Source organism: Nicotiana tabacum, chromosome 17, assembly GCF_000715075.1.
Source record: "Nicotiana tabacum cultivar K326 chromosome 17, ASM71507v2, whole genome shotgun sequence".
In the NCBI taxonomy this organism is placed as follows: domain Eukaryota; kingdom Viridiplantae; phylum Streptophyta; class Magnoliopsida; order Solanales; family Solanaceae; genus Nicotiana; species Nicotiana tabacum.
The window spans coordinates 88,698,866-88,721,303 of NC_134096.1; the positions used below are offsets into that span (position 1 = coordinate 88,698,866).

General features: G+C 37.4%; 2 protein-coding genes across 3 annotated transcripts; both read right to left on the reverse strand.

Annotated features, from left to right (window-relative positions):
* Positions 1 to 387: 387 nt before the first annotated feature.
* Positions 388 to 1,910, reverse strand: LOC107795632 (NAC domain-containing protein 83-like). Of its 2 annotated transcripts, none has more exons than XM_016618296.2 (3): positions 1,580 to 1,910; positions 1,129 to 1,424; positions 388 to 1,047 (listed from the first exon to the last, which is right to left on the reverse strand). In XM_016618296.2, the coding sequence occupies exons 1-3, from the start codon at positions 1,779 to 1,781 to the stop codon at positions 868 to 870; spliced, it is 678 nt and encodes a 225-aa protein (XP_016473782.1). In that variant the 5' UTR covers positions 1,782 to 1,910; the 3' UTR covers positions 388 to 867. The 2 variants fall into 2 exon arrangements, with proteins under 2 accessions (XP_016473782.1, XP_016473781.1); XM_016618295.2 differs by having other exon boundaries at positions 1,129 to 1,427.
* Positions 1,911 to 7,461: 5,551 nt separating this feature from the next.
* On the reverse strand, positions 7,462 to 10,087 carry LOC107795620 (glycerophosphodiester phosphodiesterase GDPD1, chloroplastic). The gene is made up of 6 exons (XM_016618281.2): positions 9,829 to 10,087; positions 9,562 to 9,743; positions 8,902 to 8,961; positions 8,434 to 8,811; positions 8,138 to 8,334; positions 7,462 to 8,036 (listed from the first exon to the last, which is right to left on the reverse strand). The coding sequence occupies exons 1-6, from the start codon at positions 9,923 to 9,925 to the stop codon at positions 7,811 to 7,813; spliced, it is 1,140 nt and encodes a 379-aa protein (XP_016473767.1). The 5' UTR covers positions 9,926 to 10,087; the 3' UTR covers positions 7,462 to 7,810.
* Positions 10,088 to 22,438: the final 12,351 nt, after the last annotated feature.

Sequence of the window (22,438 nt, forward strand, 5' to 3'; positions counted from 1 at the left end):
GTAAGTTAGGGCGTTATATATATAACGCCTTAAAAAAGGGTGCTATGCTTAACTAGGTAAACGGCCTTTAAGGTATAACGCCTTATAAAAGGGCATTATATATATTATGATCACCAGTTTTTTTCCCCACATTTAAATTTTTTAAGTCCAAAAGAACCACATTTTGGTTCCATCTAACTACCGCTCTGTCTTCTGGAGAGTCGAGAATAGTGCTACTATTATGTTTGTATGATATTTGACTTTCCTGTCCGTGTCTGACTTATCAAAATGGGTGACAATGGGAATCTTGAGCTGTTAAATAATACAGAATTGGCTTGTTATAGTTCTCAACTACTTTAATATTAATATAAGTATTCCCACTTCTCAATAATTGCTTTTAACTCGAGATGACGAAATAATCATCTTAATCCCTTTTATTCTTAAAATTTATCTAAATCCCAAGTGAAAGTCGCTATTTAATTAGATAGGAAAACGCAGAAATAACAAATATTCTTAACATTAATCTAAATTTCGTTCATTAGCTAGCTTTTGATATACTGGTCTCAATTTGCAAAGTAAGATGTCCCTACGTGCCTAACTGATGTCATTTTTCTAAAATAGTGCTCCAATCGTGTAACAGCCATACAAGAAGAACCGAAATCAAATAGATGGAGTATAAGACAACGCCAAGTGCTGCCAATTTTCTCTTTGTTGTTACTCGAAAATAAAAACTAAAGCAAGCTTTTGTGGATGCTCACTACTGAGCTGGCCCAAGAAAAAAACAAAAGATAGAATCTGAAGTATCAAGTGGTTGCTTAGCTTCTTGATCTAATTCCAGTAATTGATTAGAGGAGATGTAAGTGACTGCTGATTTTGAAGAGGAAGAGCCTAAATGAGAACTTCCTTGTCTTTTAACACTTCATTAAAAAGCCTCTTTCGGGTATTTGTCTTGATCTTACATTGCTCAGCAAAACCATTAGACTTAGTCCTCACATTCTTGGAAATTAGTAATTTCTTCTGGTATATGCGAAAGATGCTCCAATCTCCTACTTGCATCATGTTAACATTCTGCATATCGACGAACTAAGTTAAGTTTATATGTAAATAACACAGATATGGGATCGAACATAGGAAATGTCACGTTCATACCTGATCAGAGGGGGAAATTGTGACAAGGGAATATTGGTGCATAATCCAACGAGTTGTTAAATATCCAGAACGCGTTGCTTGGTAAAATCGAAGGGCTTTTTTCATCCCAAGAAGTAGCCGCTGTTGTTGTTGGTCACTTATTGCAGAACCCGAAATTGGAACCACAATTAACTGGCCTTGGCCAACGGCTTTCCAATAACCAGAACAATCCTTGCCACTGATCAATCTGCTGCACCCCTTGCTGTTTATATCTCCATTTGCTTTGCTGAAGAAATACCTCTTCTCCCTCAAGTCCCCTGCTATAAATTGTTATTCACTAATAAGTTTTTGCTACATAAAAAAACCGACAATGACATCTACTGGAAGTACATATAACATAGGATACACATAACTAAAGTTGAAAAAAAGACTAATCTTGTTCAAGAATTAGCAGGGTGACTTATTAATTTACCAGGCAAGTCAGAGGGAAAGGAGTCGAAAATATCCAGTATTTCAGGGATGATTAAGGCAGGCAAAGGCATAGAAAAGATCTTTCTACTCAAGTAGTGAGCCAATAGCTCTTCATCAGTGGGACGAAACCTAAATCCAATGGGCAGATTTAAGCTCCTAACTGTGCCCCCTCCACGTTTTGCACCGTCCTTCTGCTCCTCCATATCTGGTTTGAAATTTTTTCTCTTAAGCCAACGACAGCATCCTCGGCCAGCTAGAAAAATGGTAAAGGACTAGGCATTTGGGAGAGTGGGAAGGTTTGTCTTATGTATGTCTTAAGGAAGTAGAAAAGAAACAAAGTTGAAAGTTGACAAACACGGATTCCATGACTAGGACCATAACTTATCATCTCCAAAATTGACTCGTTAGTAATAAGTAGACAGTGGGAAACGTGTAATAAAACACACCAAGCCCCAATTAAAGAGTTCAACTTTCACCAGCCATCCCCCCAAAGTATTGTGTCATGTGCTCTACTCAGATTCCCCTCCTCTCAATAAGGAAAATGGTAATAAATTATTCAATAATCTGGTAGGTAGTGTGCACCCTCATGCCATTAAAAGTTTGATTAAAATATAAATTAATTCAAACTTCAAAGGTAGTTCCTCAATGGAGCTTCCATTTGTTAGGGCCGTTTCTCAATGTAAAGCCCTGCTCAACTTCAAAAGGCTAAAGCCAAATATTCCTAAAGCCTTCTTTTGTAGTAGTTTGTAATCTTGTTACGAACCATTGCACTATGAATTCACAGATCCAGTATTACATTTACAACCTATTGTTGTTTATAAAAGTACATTATTTTTCCTGATAAAAGTAAATAATTTGATATTTCACAGATTTGTTAAATTACATCATTCCTCCAATAGTATGGCCGGAAATACAAATTACATAGGGACATCACCGACACTTTTGACAAGTTTTACATTCAGTTCAAAGATAATTTTTGATCAGTTTCAGTTCAAATTGCTCTGCGATTGACTACTATCATATGATGCCAAATAATTTTCTTTCTTTCCGTTCCTTAAGGGTAAAATAACAACCATCTCCCCTCTACTTTTGTCGGTAGAAAAGTCACATATAGCTCGCGATCGACATCCATTTATCCTAAGTTACATTAGTGTTCCCCTTATTCTTGCTTTCTCGTGAAGGTAGATACGTCATTTGAAAATAAAGAATACGATGCACGGGGAGAATTTATTTTGCTACTCTGTGATTTTACAGCCGTACCCATTGTAACATGTAGATTCCTCTTTCATGATTTCTAGAAAATTTCAGGCCGATGTTCCCTTTTTTATTTTTAAGTTCCAAAAATTTTCAAACGACGATTTTATTTAGAAGAATTTCTCTTTGCAAACAAGAAAATATAAAGAAAAATACTTTTGTTATTAAATGGTACGTATAAATTAGACTGATGTCACTTAATATGTTGATTACACGTACTGAACTACCTAAAGTTAAGGTTAATACGCAAAACTTGCCCGAACGGATTCGGCTGAGAATACATATATTGATAGGTCAGATTGCGCAAAAATCCAATTCATCCATCCGGAGTTTGGCTTTTATTTTCATTTCTCTAACACACTCTCTACGAAGAGAAAAAATTAGTTTGGTAACTAAACAAATTATAAAAGATAAACAAACAAATGGAAAAGAATATTGGCAATGATAATTGCTTAACTCAATTAACCTAAGCAAACTTTAGAGATGTTCAGTCAGAATCAGTCACTGACTCAACTTGTTTTGATCCATCTAAAGTTAGCCCAATTCGTTTGTTTATTTCATTTAAATTAGTCCAATTGCCAATATTTGAGAAGATTTGGTTTTTCTGAAGGGTGGATAGATCTAGTTTGGAATTTCATTGCCAATGTTTGGTATTCTATCCCCATCAATGGCAGCAGGTAGGGGTGTTCAAACCGAACCGGAAAACCGCACCAAACCGAAAAGTCAAAACAAACCGATTAAAAAATCCAATTAGGTTTGGTTTGATTTGGTTTGGTATTGAGTAAAAAAATTCGAATCAAACCGACATATAAATATATAATTTTTATATATACTTCTAAGACTTTATATAGAATTTTCTTTAAAAAATATCTAGAAATATTTGGGATCCTCTCATGGGATGTAATATTTAATAGAACTATGAATTGCATCCATTTTTATTTATTTTAAATAATGGGTTGTATCATCACTTAAATTCTTATATCTTTTCCAAATTTAAAACGGTATTTCAAAAAATTTAAATTAAATAGATATATTACTATTTAGGTTTCATATTGATTTTTATATATAATTATTAAATTCGGTTAACCTTAATAGTATACATCAAGTTATTGTTAGACGACTAAGAAAATAACTATCACGTGCTACTAAAAAATTACTCCTATAAGAATATATTAATAGATCGTAAGTTTGTCATTTTTTCAAATCTTACTAACTATATATTCACTTATCAAAACTTTATCTACAATTTTAACAAAGTAAGATTGAAATAATACTCATGTAACAAAAAAAAACTCGAGAAACCCGAAAAAACCGACAAAACCGAACCAATCCAAACCGATATAGTTGGTTTGGTTTGGTTTTGATCAAATTTGAACCAACCTGGTCCATGTACACCCCTAACAACAGGCAAGGCTTCTTTCACTCCTCTAGAGGATTAAAGCAGGGGGACCCTCTCTCCCCAGCTTTGTTTTGTTTATTATTGGTGCTGAAGTATTGTCGAAGATGCTGAATCAGTTAAAGGAAAATCAACATTTCAAGTGCTTTTCTATGCCAAGACATGGACCACAAATCACTCACCTCACCTATGCAGATGATATCATTATTTTCTCAGTAGGAGATCAACCATCCTTGAACATGGTAAAACAATAGTTACTTAAATATGAAGAGTATTCAGGTCAGCTGATTAACAAAGAGAAGAGTTGTTTCTTGGTAGCCTTTAATACTTGTGCCGGTGAGGTATTAAGAATTAAAACCTTAACTGATTATAAACATAAGGAGTTCCCTATGATTTATTTGGGCTGCCCTATCTATGTGGGAAGGAAAAAGATAGCAATCTTCAATGATGTTGTTTCCAAGATCATCAAGAAGGTAGCAGGCTGGCAAGGAAAATTATTATCCGTTGGTGGTAGAGCAACACATATTAAACATGTTTTACAATCCCAACATATCCATCTACTAGCGGCATTAGAACCTCCAAAGACTACATTTAAACATATTAAGAGGTAGATTGCTAGATTTTTTTGGGGTACTTCAGTGGGTAAGCAGAATTTTCATTGGAGCTCTTGGTCTAAGATGTGCTGTCCAACTGAAGAAGGAGGCATTAGGTTCAGATGTTTGAAGGATTTCAGTGATGCTCTAGCTATGAAAAGATGGCGGAGACTTAGGATGTGCGACACCCTATGGTCCAACTTCCTCAACACTAAATATTTTAGGTTAACACATCCAATCGAGAAAGTTTGGAGGACAGGACAATCACATTGTTGGCGAAAAATGCCTTAAATAAAGGAGAAAGTTGAGGAGAACTTACTGTGGAAGATTAACGCTGGCAACTCAAGCTTTTGGTGGGATAATTGGACAGGTATGAGGGTGATAACTCATATTATCTCCTATGAGAACACTCCAAGAGGACAATATGTAAGAGATATTACTGTGGATGGCAAATGGCAGTTTGACCAATTGCATCTGCCTGAATTTCTAACAGAACATATTTTGAGTATTCGTATTGGTGATTCAAATGTTTCTGATTCACCTATCTGGATGCCATCTCCTAATGGAACTTTCTCTACCGCTTCAGCCTGGGGCCTAGTAAGACATATACAAGATGCAATACCTTTATTGCATAAAGTATGGCACAATCATCTTCTCTTTAAGATGTCCTTTTTGGCTTGGAGATTGTTGAAGAAGAAGTTTCCCTTTGATGAGGTTGTGATCAAATTTAGCCTGAACTATGTTTCTAAGTGTTGTTGTAGAGTTTCACAAGTCAACATAAATTTATGGCTGGTGAACTTGTAAGGGACTTGTGGAATATATTTGGGACTTTTTTGAATATCAGGTGGGAAGCTATCCCCATCAAAGGTATGTTTATTAGATGGTGGTCAATTAAGCCCAAAAATATTATACATCAAGAATTGTTGAGAATAACTCATATTGTAATTTGTTGAAAAATTCGGAAGGCAAGATGTGCATCAAGGTACAGAGATACTAGAATTTCAAGGGCTAGAATAAAGTATCAAATTCTGAACCATTTAAGACGGTCCATATCTAAACACCATTGCAGCAAGGAGTGGCCTGGGCACTGGTTTGGCATCTGTGATCAAGTTCTTTCACTCTCCCATAAGATTGAATGCTTTATTGTTAAATGGATGAAACCTCTCTCCAACTAGGTAAAAATAAATACTGATGAAAGTCAGAATGGGAAAGGGGTTATGGGGGCTGGAGGTATTATTAGAGACTCTGAAGGCAATTTGATATTGGCTTTTGCATATAACATGGGAAGGGGCAGTAGCAATTTAGCGGAGGCAAAGGCAGCATGGCTCGGGTGAAGTGGTGTATTTCACGGGGTTTCCAAAATATCGTCCTTGAATGTGACTATATGGTAGTAATCAATATGATTAAAGGGAACACAAGCTTAGCATGGCAAATGCATAATATAATTTTGGATACTAAATAACTATTTCAACATGTGAATTTTGAGATCCAATATTGTTTCCGTGAAGCTAATCAAGTAGCAGATGCTCTTGCTAAATGGGGCATTGAGGAGAATGAATCCATTTTCCTCAATCCTAAAGATTTGCCCAGGTGTGCCGCTGGACCCTATTTGATAGACAAGGCTCAAATGACTTCAATAAGGCATAAGTAAAGGAGGAATGTGTTGTATAAGTTTTTTGTTTTTGGCACTGGTTTGTCTTGGATAAATTAGATGTACATGGGTACTAATCTGGTATAAGATCCTATGAGTGTTTATAACTTAGATTGTGGATCTTTGTACTTGTATATAGGGGTGGGCATATTTCGGTCAGAACTGAAGAAACCGACTGAACCAAAAATATTTTTATTTCGGTTTCGGTTATTCGTTTTTTTCGGTCGGTTTCAGTTTAAAATTTTAAAATTCAGTTTTTCGGTTCGGTTGTCGGTTATTAATTTAATTGGTTTGGTTAACCGAAAAACCAAATTATTAGAGATAGATTCTTTAAGTTATATATAGGCTAAGCCCATAGGTAATAATATATACCTAATTTTGAAGTCCATCAAAGACCCAATTAAGACTTTTAACTTTAACAAAACTTACCATTTTATTCTAACTTACCGAAATTTTGAAAGAAAACCAACAAATTCGTCCGTCCAATTATTACATAGAAACAACCTAATATGATAATGTTCAAACCGAAAATCGATTAGAAATAAATCAAACTGAAATTAGAAAACCGAACCTAACTTATTTCAATTCGATTTTGGTTACTACTTTTACAAAATCGAAAACCAAATAACCAAACCAAATTTCTTCAAACCGAACCGAGTGAACGTCCACCCCTACTTGTGTATGACCCTGGTTATTATTACAGTTTTTTTTTTTTTTTTTTTTGGTTGAACTGAGGCTAGGTTGATGCCTTCGTCTCTTATGCTGTAATTTTTGGTGAGCAATACAAGAACTATGCCTCCTAATGTTATAAATTGTATATAAAATAAAAAAGTCCAATTCAACCACTTACCGCCCTAGTGTTCATAAAGCTGTTATCAAAACAAATATTCACACTAATAGTAGCATCCTGTTGTAGTAACGGAGATGGCACTTGGCAGAGTAATATGCACATGAAATTAAGAAAATAAACAATAGGAGTAACATCTATAGATGTGGAACCTTTGCTTCTTTATCTCTGGTTCAAGGATATTGTACAATAGTCGATTACAGAGGACCCGGTATGGCCAGAAAAAATGACAGAACGAGAGGTAGTAAAGGTTACGAAGAAAAAAGGAAAAAATGAAAAAGTTGAAGGCCATACCTAAATTTCTACACTAAAGTATGACAATCCCAGAGCGAAAGGGGTGAGCACTCAATAACGCTTGTAAACAAGTTATATGGCTTAAAAACACTATCTACAATAACCAAAAGGTGGGAAATGGGGAATGTCCTTGTTGGTATTTGACTGATTTGTTTTGACACACTAGAAATACAAACATAAAGTAGTGAGCAGGCATGTTATTGTATCAATTCGGGGATAAGCTTGAGAAGAAAAGACAATTCCCTTTGTGAGAATTGAGGTCTATTTTGAACTTTCTCCTCCCCTTCCAGCAAAATCTCATCTTCAACCTCCTCAGGCTTCTTCACTAGGTTACTCACAGCCTCTGTTATTTCTTGAACCAAATCCACAATCACCCCATCTATTCCCATCAGATGTTGCATATACACAGCTTCAGGCACGTTACTGAGACACAAAAAAAAAGAAAACAGTTAGTGTTCCTCCTTCACAGATCATTGATTAGTAATACTGATGAAACAACATGTGAATCAATATTGATTACTCACTTCAATTTGCCATATGTCATAAGAGAGAGCTTAGACCCTTTGATCTTGTTAACTGCTCCTGGATTCCTAAAGATTCCTTTGACTTCTGAAACAATCCCTTCAAGACCACCCTCTAAACACAGTTTAGTGGCCTCCTCCAATGAGTTCCTTCTAACATCATAGTAAATTTCTGTTCCTCCATTTGTGAGGAAAAATACCTGCAAGATTGTAATGCCAAAAGTCAAAATCAATTGAAAATAGTACTACTAATTGAAATCATAGCTTTTTCTAATCTAGTTTAATAAAATGGAACATACAGGGTAAGCAGTCTGGAGTTTCTTGACAAGCAGAGCAGCATCAGGCTGGAAACTTGAGAAGATAATTGGTCTGCCTTTAGCGTGCTCTGAGATAACATGTAAAATGGCTTGAAGAACGCGGACGAGGTAGTCTTGCTCATAAACAATGTGGTCATCAAATTTGAGTTCGATGTTGAAGCCAATAGAAGCGTTCACTTTCTCAAAGGCTTCTTTTAAGGTACACACTGAATCATCCGTTTCAACTGTCCAGCTAACAATCTTTCCATCTTTTGTTTTCCTCAGTAAAGGTTTTCCAGTGACACTCTCTTCCTTTTGAGGTCCATAGCTAAGAAATTCAGCAACCGTCAATTCGGTTACTCTTCTTTCATAGATTGTACCCTGCATAAATTACATAACTGCAACCATGAGAATCAAGCTCAAAGTACATAAAAGGAAAAGGTAAATCATAAAGAAATTGGAAGAGCTTACATTTTCTTGAGTGAGGATGAAGTTGTCGTGAAAAATGATGGGGCAATCATCCTTTGTCACCTACAAAAAACGACATTTACTTCTTTACTTTCCCGTCAAAGCCCAAGGGGCTCTTTACTCCAAGTAATCAGCAACTTTTTTCATGATACTCTTTACACATCTATTAATTTGCAATCCCAAAAGATAGCAGAGAAAAAGAGAGACAAATCAGTATCATTATAAAATATCATTGTAAATTTACTTGTGGTGAACATGGGAAAAAACATCGGGTTTAAACTAGCATATTATATTTTTTTAACCTAATTTTCATTTACGTTGCTGAATTTTTCTTAGAATTCTCGGGCAAGATCCAATTGCTAGGGTTTTGGAATTAAAGTAAATTGTCCAAAATCCCATTTACAACAGTTATTCAAATGGGCTAAAAAAGACGGACTTTTTTCCTTTTTAAAAAATTTGTCGTGACTATTACGGAGAAAATTTTATTGATTTTCGGGCTTTACGGTTTGCTACAGTAGATAGAAGGAAAAAAAACAAATATTGCACGCGGTGCGCACGAAACAAAATATTCGCCGGAAAACCCCCAAAAAAGAGAAGAAAAAAAAGGAAACAGAGAGGAAAACATTGAAAAAACAATGGGGGGAAGAGAAAGTATATTCCTACCTGAACGTCAAACTCGATAAAATCGATGGGGTAATTAGCAGCTGAATTGAATGAAAGAATTGAATTTTCCTTAACAGCCTTCATTCTCCGGTCAGAAGACTGCAACAAATTCATCCCGTTCCCTCTATGGCCAACGACTAAAAAATTCGATGGCTTGAACGATGTTCTTCCAATTTCAACCCCTGCATAAAATCAATATTCTGTCAAATTCTCTGCAAATCCACACAATGTGAAACAACTCAAAATAAAAATAGACACAAAACAAACCTTGAGAGAAGCGGGTGGAATAGAGAGCTAGAGAAGGTTTCTCAGGGACTTGATCTAAATTGGGAACATCAGAAACATGAACGGCTTTAAGAGCCATTGTATTAGAAAAAATAAAGAGAGAAAACGGGGAAGAAATTTTGGACAAAGAAAGGAGATGGAAATTGTACGAGAAGTTAGGAAAGATGTAATGTACAACAATGGTATTTAAGGAGGGTGGAATTGGAATGGGATCTCCATTGACACGAAAGAATATTCCCAATCCACAACGGGGTTATGCTTTTGGATATTCCTCTTTATCAATTCTCACGTAGATCAGACGCGTCCTCAACTGTTGAATTTCCTCCCTCTTCTCATGCTTTATGTTTTTTTAATTATTTTCCTTGGTGATCAAGACATAAATTAATATTAAAAAAAATCAAGACTTAAATTAAGAGCAATACATTATGAAATGTACCTAAATCTGTATTAAGCCACCCATCAACTTTATCCCTCTAGTTTTGCCACGTCATGCTAACTTCATTTTTTTTAATCACATACAATAATGTAGTATTATTTTAATGCACAAAAGGAAATAAAATAAAATCTAAAGAAAAGAATAGCATTATTAACGGCCTAACTTTGGTAACATAGTTTTTTAAGAGGCACAATATGCTTATCATATTTCTTGTCCTCAGAATAATATTGGGCTCGTTTGGTATAAGCGATAAAGAATAATTAATTTCGTGACTAAATATAAGAAGAATTTATTTTATATTTAATTGAGAGAAAATTGCGGTATTTATTATTAATTTTGAGATTAATTATCTTAAAATTATAGTATTTTTTTTATCCAAGGAAGATGGAGTTATCCTAAAATAATTAATCTCGAGATAACATATTTCAAACCAAATGACCCCTAGTGTAATATGTAGCATCTCAATGATTTTCACGATAATCCGAATATATCTTGCAAGTTGCATCAATCTCATTCACCATACTATTGCGAATATTACTTTTTAAGTTTTTTCTTCTTCTCCTAGCCATCACGCATTTGACATGGCTGAAACTTTTGTTATTAATATGCATCATAATTCTCACCAACGCTCATACCTAATCATCCACATTCCTATTTCCTAAGGTAACTGCAATTTATTTAAGTGGTTTACATTTTGAATTGCCCTTAACTTTAATGCAAGACCTTTTTCAACTAACTTCTCTGTAGTATTACAATTTAATTTTAATTAATTTAAAATTTTCCAAAATCAATATAATATTATACTCTATTCAATAATTGTTTATATTTTCCAGGAAAGTCAATTCAAGTAGAACATAATGGTTTAACGCTTTCGGCTATGCATGCATCAAGCCTGGCACAATAATTCTTTTTGGAATATTGTTTTAGTAATTTTCTAGACTATGATATCACTATTATTAGGCCACTTACTATAAAATGAAATGTAATTGTGTTGAATATTATCTATATTGGCTGGTTGGTAAATTTTGTGTTCGAGTCACGTCTATGTGTGTCTATTTTTTTCCTTCTTAAAGTTGTCTGGATATTCGTAGCGCACATTAGAAGGAAGAATATGCGAAATATATTCCAAATATATTTCAGATTCTATTTTCAAAAGGTTAATCATAATTAATACTCCTTCCATTTCATTTTGCATCATGGTGATTGACTGAGAAGGAAATTTAAAGAAGAATAAAATTTATGATCTAAAAAAAGTTTTATAAATCTATGTGAGTATAAATCGTCTTATTAAGTATTCATTAATAATGAAGTATAACGTTCTTTTAAAATAATTAAAAAGAAAAATATAAAGCCAAACAAAATTCTAGTATTGAGAACTTTCCAAATTGGCCACCTTTCAGCTAATTGCTTTCCTTTGGTGGACTTGGAGAAGTAGGTAGATATGTAAACGTGCTGCGAGTGGAAGAAAATATGTTATCCGTCCGATTTGACTGGTCCTCACGTTTGTTTCACGTGAATATCATTACTAGCTCTTCTTCTAGATCAATATTGATTGAAGAAAATAAAAATAAAGACGAGATGGATTTAATTTGAATCCCATCTGACCGAAGCAGCTTAGATCCAATTCTTCTTTTCTCGTTGCCATATTTATTTACGAAAAGGGAAAATCATCTTTTTTAGTTTTCTTTGGCTAAAAAATTTACTCCATTCTTTTATTAGCTTTTTCTTATAGAGAAATTAGAATTAGTGATTTTAGAGGTACAATACGATAAAACAAGCAGCTCTATCTTAGTATTCTTTTTAGTGCAATTTATATGACTTTTTATTACTGTATTATTGTTTACCCTCAAAATCGGATAACAATTGAATTTGTAAATGGTTTTAAGGATATGTGGTCTATCTTGATACAAAACGATATGTTAGATTATAATCGAAAAAAGTAATAGAAAAGTAAATACAAACCACACGAATTGAGTGATCTTAGCCCTGAAGAATTGATCACCCTTGAGCCCTGGTGCTTCGATCGATATCAAGACAAGAGAGACGAAAACTTAAAGAAAATAATATTAACTTAAAGAAAATAACAATGTATTGCTTTGGAATGCGAGTACAGTGTCTTCAATGAGTTACCAGACCCCTTTTATATAGTAGAAGAGTCCTACTTTGGCTACAATTATATAAAAGGTAAAGCATTTCTTGATTTGCTGATTGCCGGTTCCTTATTGATACGTGCCGAGATTCCCGCCGCAATATCCAGCCAGTCACGGTTATTTCGGTCTTCTGTAAGTAATCTCAACAATGTCTCTCCGAGCTCGTTCGAGGCTAAGGTCGACACCGGACTCACCGCTAGTCGAAGGCAGGCGTTCCGACCTCGGGTCCTAGCTCGGTGGGACTCGATGTCGATCTTTAGTCCTTGGTTGCCACGTTCCAAACCTAATCTACTAAGTTGTAAGCGAGCTCGATTTCGACCGTATGCAGATAGTCCCCTCATTTTTCGGAGAGTAGATGACGAGAAGCGATATGAACTTCCTATGCTGACTTCGATATTTTGTGACAGAAACGACAAAACAGTTGAAACATCTCGTTAGTCAAGTTTTAATGGCATTAAATGCTCGTCAGTTGCCGGTCGGCCATTCCCAGATGTGAACAGTCGCTGGAAAACTATAAATACCCCATCATTAGTTCATTCAAACTTTACTTTCAAACCTTCTTACCTCGTACCTTAGAGATTTCAACACTTTCAAGTAGGGGTGTTCAAACCGAACCGGAAAATCACACCAAATCGAAAAGTCAAACCAAACCGATTAAAAAATCCGATTAGGTTTGGTATCGAGTAAAAAATCTGAACCAAACCGACATATAAATATATAATTTTTATATATACTTCTAAGACTTTATATAGAATTTTCTTTAAAAAACATCTAGACATATTTGGGATCCTCTCATGGGATGTAATATTTAATAGAACTATGAAGTGCATCCATTTTTATTTATTTTAAATAATGGGTTGTATCATCACTTAAATTCTTATATCTTTTCCGAATTTAAAATGGTATTTCAAAATTTTAAAATTAAATAGACATATTATTATTTAGGTTCCATATTGATTTTTATATATAATTATTAAATTCGATTAACCTTAATAGTATACATCAAGTTATTGTTAGATGACTAAGAAAATAACTATCATGTGCTACTAAAAAACTACTCCTATAAGAATATATTAATAGATAGTAAGTTTGTCAGTTTTTTCAAATTTACTAAATATATATTCACTTATCAAAACTTTATCTACAATTTTAACAAAGTAAGATTGAAATAATACTCATGTAACAAAAAAACCCGAGAAACCCGAAAAAACCGACAAAACCGAACCAATCCAAACCGATATAGTTGGTTTGGTTTGGTTTTGATCAAATTCGAACCAACCCGGTCTATGTACACCCCTACTTCCAAGCATTAATTTTCTGGTTATTCTGAAATCCTTTTATAAGAACTTCTGATCTGTCTTTATCCCAAATCATCAAGCATACTCTTTTAAATCCCTCATTTTCCTTCATTTTAAAAGAAATGGCGAAGACTTCAAAATCCGTATCCCAAAAAGAAACTCCCTCTTTCTCGCGGCCGGCTACCGAGGAAATTGTCTCACGCACTGCTATCGAGGAACCAGTAACGAAGCCTCCTCTAATAATGTTTATTCCCGGAGGGTGCCCGGTCAATGCCGATTTCAACGTTGAAAAACCTTCTTCCGTACCAGGCCGATGTGAGGCGGTATCGAGGTACATATGCTCGATTACCGAGGATGTTCTCTATGAAGTAAGAAAGGATTGCAACTAGGCTGACAAACATGTGGTGGTTCCTGAACCTGACGAAGCCATCACCACCCACGTCGAGGGATTTTTAATTGTTTACACTTATCCCTTCACGTTGAGTCCCTTGGACCCGGTCATCATTGACTTCTGCAAGAGATACGAGGTAACCTCAGTCAGATTCACCCCTCTTTCTGGAGGATCGTAATCCTCCTCCATTTCTTTGTGAGCAAGATCAAGGGGTGCCCTTTCACGATCGACCACCTTATGCGTTTATACAGCCCCCGACTCTACCGGGAGGACTGACCAAGCTTGCCCGTTGGGCTAGTAAAGCCGCATTCTCAAGTATCGACGAAGATAGGAATCGAGGATGGCTAGGTTGTTTCGTCCGAGTGAGGACCTCGAATTTGATCTCGGCCGAGTGATCTCGTCCAAGCCACACCTCTATTTGGGGTTATGAAACGGTCGGAGCAATAGTAATACCCAACAAAGAGTCGGGGTCGATTTTCCACACGGAGCTATGAATGGGGTTTAGGAGTATATATTCAAGTGAATGAGTTTGAATTTCTCGGATTACACTTCCGCAAAAGTTGGTTTGTTTTTAAATCTATTTTAAACTAAGAATGACAACTAAGAATTAAAACTAGCAAATTATAGTTGTTTGTTTTTCAATTGGTAAAAAGGCATAGGGCTATGTCCTTCACCTAGGTGTTCGCTTAATGGGCTATAAGCCTTAAAGCTTGTTTCTTGGTTGGGGTATATTATAGCTATTAACACTCAAGTACCCACTCAATACCTCTCGGTCAGAGAGTGATTTTGCCCAATTTGGTTTTCTCAAGTCCAAATGGGTATTGAACAAAGCAGTTGATAATAAGTTCAAGTCGGGTTGTACTATCTCGAGGTACAACCCTTTAATTTGGTTTATCAATCTCTCGATTGACCTAATTTCTTGCTAGCCAAGTTTTCCTAGACTAAGTCTCTCTTTCTCAAGTAGAGACCAAGTCAATTAGGCATGAGATAATATTTGCAACCATTAAATCTTCAAATAAAAGCAAGAACTAGGCTAGATAATCAACACCCAACTATAAACAAGCAATAAATCAAACACCCATTAAGTTCACACCCTAGGGTTGGGTCACAACCCTAGTGAAAATCTAGCTACTCATGCTTAAATTAGGAGATGAAGAAGAAGTGATAATTAAACCCATATTAAATATTGAAATGATAAAACTAATATTCAAAAAGATAAAAATGGCAAAAATAACCAAAAGAAGCAAAGTAAACGGGTGATGATGTCTAAAGGTACATAAGTTGACCTAAAAAAGTGAAACCATTCTATTTATACAGTGCTGGAATTTTCAGACAAAATTGCCCTTCTCGGAGGTTCTGCGGCCGCACAATTCCATATGCGTCCGCACTCTGCTTCAGTCTTGACATGATATAAATATGCAGCCGCACAATTCTGAACCGTGGCCGCATCTCTCATATTCTGTGGTCCACTTTTCTGGGTGCGGCGCACATGGTTCTTCGGCGGACTGCACATTTCTGAGTGCGGCCGCACAGGGCTCTTCTGCGGCCGCACAATAATTGTGCGGTCCGCACTTCCTTTGAGCTTGGAATGAGAACTCTCTGAATTTATGATCTTGCTTAACTTCTGTGGCCGCACTTTGCATTTGGACTCTGATAAACTTTCCTTCGCAATCTGCAGCGGCAGATGAAAATCTGCGGTCCGCACTTTGAGCTTCTGTGCCTGATTTTGTCCTTGAGTTCAGATCACTCATTATTGAGTTGGATTTCATCTTAGTTGCTCATTTTTCAGTTACTCCTGCAATTAAGCATATTTTATCAGTTTTTAGGAATACAATTAAATGCTTTCTGACTAAAATAAAAGTAAAAAGGTGCTAATAAGTAGTCAAAATCCCCACTCATCAACTCTCCCAAACTTAAGCTTTTGCTTGTCCTCAAGCAAATAAAGTAATTCTCACCTCCCCAAGTTAAAAGCTATTCCAGCCAATTAAAAATGCATCAATCACACCTCAATTGGGACCAATAATTACCCACACACTCATGAATTATTAACAAAGAAATGGATTGAACTTTTAAGCACAAATAGTTCTAATGTGACACTTGAGCATCAAGAATTGACTTAATTCATCAAGGAAGCTCGCTCTTTCATGTAGGTCATTGTGGATCCCAAACTCCTCCTCTTCTACTCTCTGTTTGCACCTCACTTAAGAATGTAGCACTCAATTCAAAGTTTTTGTGAAAGGTTCGCTCATCTCTCTTAAAAGAATGTCAAGTACGACTTTAAGTACCAGAGGCTTGCCCCTCATGTAAATCACCACTAATTTAAGCTCACTCGGCTTGAAATCACGTATGGCTTTTTGGGAATGTAATGAAGGCTTTTGGACTAGGGTTGGATATACTAGGATAGAACGGATTCATCTTTCCTTAAGCACTCCATTTTCTCTTATCGGCTCATGCTATGCTTTTTTAAAAAAAAGGCTTTTTATAGGGGGGAGGGAGGGGGGGGGCTAGAGAGACTTGACATCACTCTTTCTTGGTCATGATATTCATTTTCTCCTTTTTTGTTTTCTCCATGCTTTGCATCATTACCATTCTTTGAAATCCCTTCAATTTTTTAACTTATTCATTTTCTTTTTGCATTTTTCTTTTTGTTCTTCTTTCTTTTTATTGCCTTCCCTTTTCTTCATTTCTTTTCTCTTTTTATGCCTTGATACCTTTTTGCAAACTCCTCGTCTCTCCCCCAAACTTATGTTTTAGCCAATTGTTTCTCAAGAGTATTAAGAAAAGTTCGGGTGCCAAGAGAGGGTTACTATAAAACGGGTAAAGGCTTGTAACATGGTTATCAAATGAGAAAGGTTTTAGGATCAAATGGGTTCACTGGGGATAACAACTTTGGTGGGTCATGGAAAATTTCAAGCGGGTCAAGGATAGCCTACAATCACTTCTATAGCCAAGCAAAACTTAAAATTTCGCCTAGAAACATATTCGGGGCAAGTTCTAGACTATTTGCATGGGTACTTGAACTTGCAACAAAATCATCTCACCTATCACGCAGCTGGAATATTAAAAAGGATAGAGTCGAGGGCCCACAATGACCATATTCAAGATTGAAAATCACTATGGCTCTACTAAACCACTCGATGATTGCCTAAGTCAATGCAAGAGTCACAAGGTCGCTAATTAGAGCTACTTCTTTCCCGAAAAACTTGTTTTTAACCATAAGCATGTAGTTAAGTAAGCTGGTACCAAGTGAAGCATGTTTGACTTTTTTATTCATTACTACTACTACTATTCTTACCTAAACATCAAAAACGGACTCAATCTCTTATGAAGGTTGTCACGCCATCCATCGTTGGGAAGAATCACCCAGTTCACACAAAAACTACCTTTGGAAACAATCATGGCATTAAGAAAACCAAAGGTTTATTGACTACTAATAACATAAAAAAAAGCTATAAAATTAAACATAGACTAATAAGAAAATAAAATAAAGAAGCTACAAAGAAAGTTACTAAAGACATAAATGAATGTACATAATGAGAGGGAAAAAGATAGAATATATACATCGATAGAGAAAGAGGGAAGAATATATACATAAATAAAAGGAAAGAGGAAAATGTTATCAGTTATTACAAACCAAATGTCAAATATTCAAATATCAAATAAATTCCACCCCTTGAATAAAAATAAGCATTGTCTCCAATGCATAACAAAATAAGAATAAGGAAATGTAAGAGTAAAGAGGACTCCCTATGTGGCCTTGGACATCTCTGTGTCCATAGCAGCGTCACCACCCTCAGTCTCCTCTAACTGGATCCCATCATCCCCGGCTCTGGGAGTAACTGGGTTGGTGAACATCTGGTACACCGCCTCAGCAATGTCGGTAGCCATGTTTGGCACCTCAGACTGGCCAACTGGTGCAGCTGGATCTACTAGTGTTGCTGGGTCTGTCCCCATCAACATATCAAATGGAAGGTCACCAGCTGCTGCTATCTTTGTCACCTCTATCATCAGTTTATCAACTGATTTCTTGGATGCCTGGGATTCCTTCATTTTTTTACCTGCTTCCCGAGCTCTTCAATCACTGTGCCATGTGCTACCAGGGTGTTCATGATGGTGGTCTGGTTCTCCAAGATCTTTTTCAATGTGTCCTCTATTGTCGAAGGAATCTGGGGTGTAGAGATGGATGAATGTGCTGCAACAGCACTGGATATGTCCGTCGGCTTTGTAGTGGTTGTCTCCATCCAGTTGTTGAGGCTCGCCAGTGTTTGGGGGACTCGCAGCGCAGATAGTAGATGAGCGGGTATGGGCATCGGCTTCAAAACCGATGTGGAAGGTACTGATGTTGAAGGACCTGAAGAAAGAGGTGGAGGCATAGCTGTTGCACTATCAGAAGGATCTGCTGAAGTAGATGGCATGTCAACTGTCTTAACAGCTACCTCGGCAGGCTCATCAGACTGGCCTGCAGTAGTAGAGAGCTGACCCTTCTTTTTTGGGTTTCCACCATCCATCAACGAATACCACGAGAAAAGCTTCTTCGCCCTCACTTTGGTGTCAAAATCCCTTGGTTCCACCCCAGCATCTGTGAGGTACTCAGTGATAGTGTTGGGATACGGGTAGGAGGTGTCACCTTTCCTGGGAACCAAGGACATGTTTACCGACATCACGGCACCCACATTGATTGGGTACCCAGCCATGATCGAGGCGACTAGCAATTCTCGCGGGATTGGTAGATTTGTTTCATTCTGGCATGAGTCTATTCTGCTACACACAAACGTCTGCCATCACTTTGTCTCAAAATTTAGGGTGTTCCGCTGAATTGGAATCCCTACTGTGATCCATGGTGGTGGTGGTCCCGGAGCTGCCAGAAGCTCAGCTAGCCATGGGCGAGCTACATCGCCCATAGCCAGCTTTTCCAAGTAGTGCACTGGCTCCACATCCTCCAACCTTAGGTATGTGTTCAGGGTGGTTTGGTCAAACCTCACTTTCAAGTTCCTCACTTTCGTCACTTTGGTCCCCTTCTTGATGTGAGCCACACTGGCATAAAATTCCCAGACCAAGTGCTCTTTGGCATACACTACACTTTGAGTGAACCATGTCCACCCTTTTCTTCTCCGAAATTATCTTAACACATTTGGGTTGTATCTATCCAGATTTTTCAACACAAACTACCGCTCAAGAGTGAGCGATCTCTGCGGCCACCACTCTCGGAACATGTTGAATGCAGTCAGGCTCACAAACCTATCTTCCCAAACTTCCTTCTTCTTTGACCTCTCCAGGCTTGCAACTTTGGTATCACCCCCCGACCATCATCTAGGATCTCATCCACCTCCACTGTAGTAGCTGGTGTGTCGGGAGCATGTGTAGATGAAGGCTCTGAAGCCTTATTGTTCCCTTCTGACCACTCAGAAGTACTCTAAAAAGAGGTAGGCTCATTTCTCAATCGGTATCTGTCCTGGGGCAGCTGTGGCTGTGATTGCATAACGGGCTGCCTTTGTGTTGAGTCGCCCTCCGATACTTCCCTAGACAGGGCATATGAACTTGATTTGGAGGGCTCCGGCTGTCTACCTCGGCCTGTTGTTGCCTTCTTACTGATCACTTTTTGGAGGGCGAGGGGTAAGGTGATTTTGCCTCTGCCTCTGGAAGGTTCATCCCTCCCTTTTGATGTATCACCACGACCACGTGATCTAACCATATTCTGTACAAAATAGCAGTAAAAGTCAGTTCTAGTTAAGTGCAGGTAAGCAGAAAATTTGCAGAACAAAACATGTTGCAGGTTGGGGAAGTGCGAACCACACTTTTGTTTAGTGCGGCCGCAGATGAGGTTGTGCGGACCACACAATTTCAAAATGCGGCCGCAGTGATGATTTTGCGGTCCGCAGAATTTTAAGTGCGACCGCACATCTGAAGTGCGGTCCGCACAATTTTGGGTGCGACCGCGCATTGAAACTTCAAAAATGACAACTCTCTGAAGACAGAGAATTTCCTGATTTGCGGCCGCACACACTTTTCTGCGGCCACAGTTGAATTTCTGCGAACTGCACAATTTCAAGTGCGGTCCGCAACAATCATTCTACACCAAATTCCCTAGCCTACTGATCTGCGGACCACACAATTCCTTGTGCGTCCAAAAGTTTATCGGGTAGATTCTAGGGTTTCTACTCTTACGCACAATTTGGACATAGTAGTAGCAATTAAACTATATCAACCAAATACCCATATAGATACTAGGAGTTTACCCAACATAAAGTACAGTCCACATGGTTATGAATTTGACAATTGGAAATAACTAAACATATTATCAACTAAATTAAGAAAATTAAAAATTTCTAAGGATGATTTGAACATACCAGTGATGAAGTGGAGTTAAGGAGTGATCAAAGATGATGATTTAGGAGGCGAATGAGTGCTTCAGTTGAGTGAAATATTTGTGCCTTTGTTTTAATTCTCCGAGAGTGTAAAGTTGTAATAGTAAAGTGAAGGCTACTATTTATACTTAACGGGTTGGACAAAAGTTCAAGAGACGACTGCGGCCACAGAATTCCTTCTGTGGTCCATACTCTTTTGCCTGATGTGCATTTACCCTTTGATGATATGTTGTCCGCAGAATTCCTTGTGCGACCGCAGGTTCTTGTGCAGACAACAGATTTCCTTATGCGGTCGCACAATGGCCATTTCTCTGACAAACAAACTTCAGAGAGTGTGCAATTTTTCATCTCAAGTTGTGCGGTCCGCACAAGACTTGTGCGGCCGCAGATCCCTTTTTGCTATTGCGTTCAAAATTGTGCGGTCCGTACTTTTTTCATGCTTAGTCAATTTTTCTGAGCACAGTTCTATTAAAGCACAATTATTCCTGCAACACACTTCAAAACCAGTTAGCACAAAAGAAGACATATCTAAAGAAGAAGAAAAAGAACAAGAAAAATAAACATGGGTTGCCTCCCAAGAAGCGCCTGATTTAACGTCGCGGCACGACGTATATTACCATCACTTCAAATGAATCACTGCCACCACGTGGCCATCATCAGCTTGTCCCAAATAATGCTTCACCTGGTGACCATTGACTTGGAATACCTCATCATTTTTGTTCTTCAAGTTCAATGCACCAAAAGGTGTCACATCCACAATTTCAAAGGGACCACTCCATTTGGATTTTAACTTTTCGGGAAACATCTTTAATCGTGAGTAGAACAACAAAACAAGATCTCCCACCTTGAATTCCCCGTTTTGGATGTATTTATCATGAAGGTACTTCATTCTTTCTTTGTACAAGGACAAACTTGCATATGCATAGTACCAGAATTCATCTAATCCATTCAGATATGCAACCCGTAAGGTGGCAGCTGCATCCCAATCAAGATTTAATTTCTTTAAGGCCCATATGGCCTTGTGCTCAAGTTCTACCGGAAGATGACAAGCTTTTTCAAACACCAACCGGTATGGAGACATCCCGATAGGAGTTTTGAAAGTAGTCCGATAAGCCCATAAATTATCATCAAGTTTCTTGGACCAATCCGTTCTGTTTGCATTCACTGTTTTGGATAAAATGCTCTTTATCTCTCGGTTGGAGACTTCCACTTGACCGCTTGCTTGTGGATGATAGGGAGTCGTAACTTTATGAGTGACACCATACTTGGTGAGTATGGGATTCAAAAGCTTTGTTGCAAAAATGTGATCCCCCATCACTTATGATAGCCCTTGGAGTACCAAATCTTGTGAAAATATTCTTCTTCAAAAATGCCACCACACTTCTCGCTTCATTGTTGGGTAAAGAAATGGCCTCAACTCATTTGGACACATAATCAAGCGCGATCAAGATGTAGGTGTTTTCACAAGAACTCACAAAGGGACCCATGAAGTCAATACCCCACACATCAAAAATATCAATCTCTAAAATGGTAGTGAGGGGCATTTCATTTTTCCTTGATATTCCACCGCCCCTTTGACATTCATCACAATGCTTGATGAGATCACTTGCATCTTTGTAAAGAGTGGTCCAATAGAAACCGCAACTTAATACTTTGGCCGCCGTTCTTGCTCCACCATGGTGACCACCATATGGTGAAGAATGACAAGCCCCAAGAATTTCACTTTGTTCCTCCTCCGATACACATATTCTAATTACTCCATCCATACAAATCCGGGAAAGGTACGGTTCGTCCCAATATTAGTCTTGACAATCCTGTTTGAGCTTTTTCCTTTGGTTTGAAGAGAACTCATCCGAGATGATACCACTCACAAGAAAATTTGCTAGATCCGCGAACCATGGCACCTCTTTTATTGAAATGGCTAAGAGTTTCTCATCGGGGAAGGAGTCATT

Excerpts from the sequence above, each read along its gene's own strand:
- LOC107795632 (XM_016618295.2), bottom strand. The coding sequence starts at position 1,781 with ATGGAGGAGCAGAAGGACGGTGCAAAACGTGGAGGGGGCACAGTTAGG. Across the intron at positions 1,428-1,579 it reads CTTTCCCTCTGACTTGCCTG|CAGGGGACTTGAGGGAGAAG; the intron begins GTAAATTAATAA and ends AACAATTTATAG. Across the intron at positions 1,048-1,128 it reads CAATTTCCCCCTCTGATCAG|AATGTTAACATGATGCAAGT; the intron begins GTATGAACGTGA and ends GTCGATATGCAG.
- LOC107795620 (XM_016618281.2), bottom strand. The coding sequence starts at position 9,925 with ATGGCTCTTAAAGCCGTTCATGTTTCTGATGTTCCCAATTTAGATCAA. Across the intron at positions 9,744-9,828 it reads TTCCACCCGCTTCTCTCAAG|GGGTTGAAATTGGAAGAACA; the intron begins GTTTGTTTTGTG and ends GATTTTATGCAG. Across the intron at positions 8,037-8,137 it reads ATGACATATGGCAAATTGAA|TAACGTGCCTGAAGCTGTGT; the intron begins GTGAGTAATCAA and ends TTTGTGTCTCAG.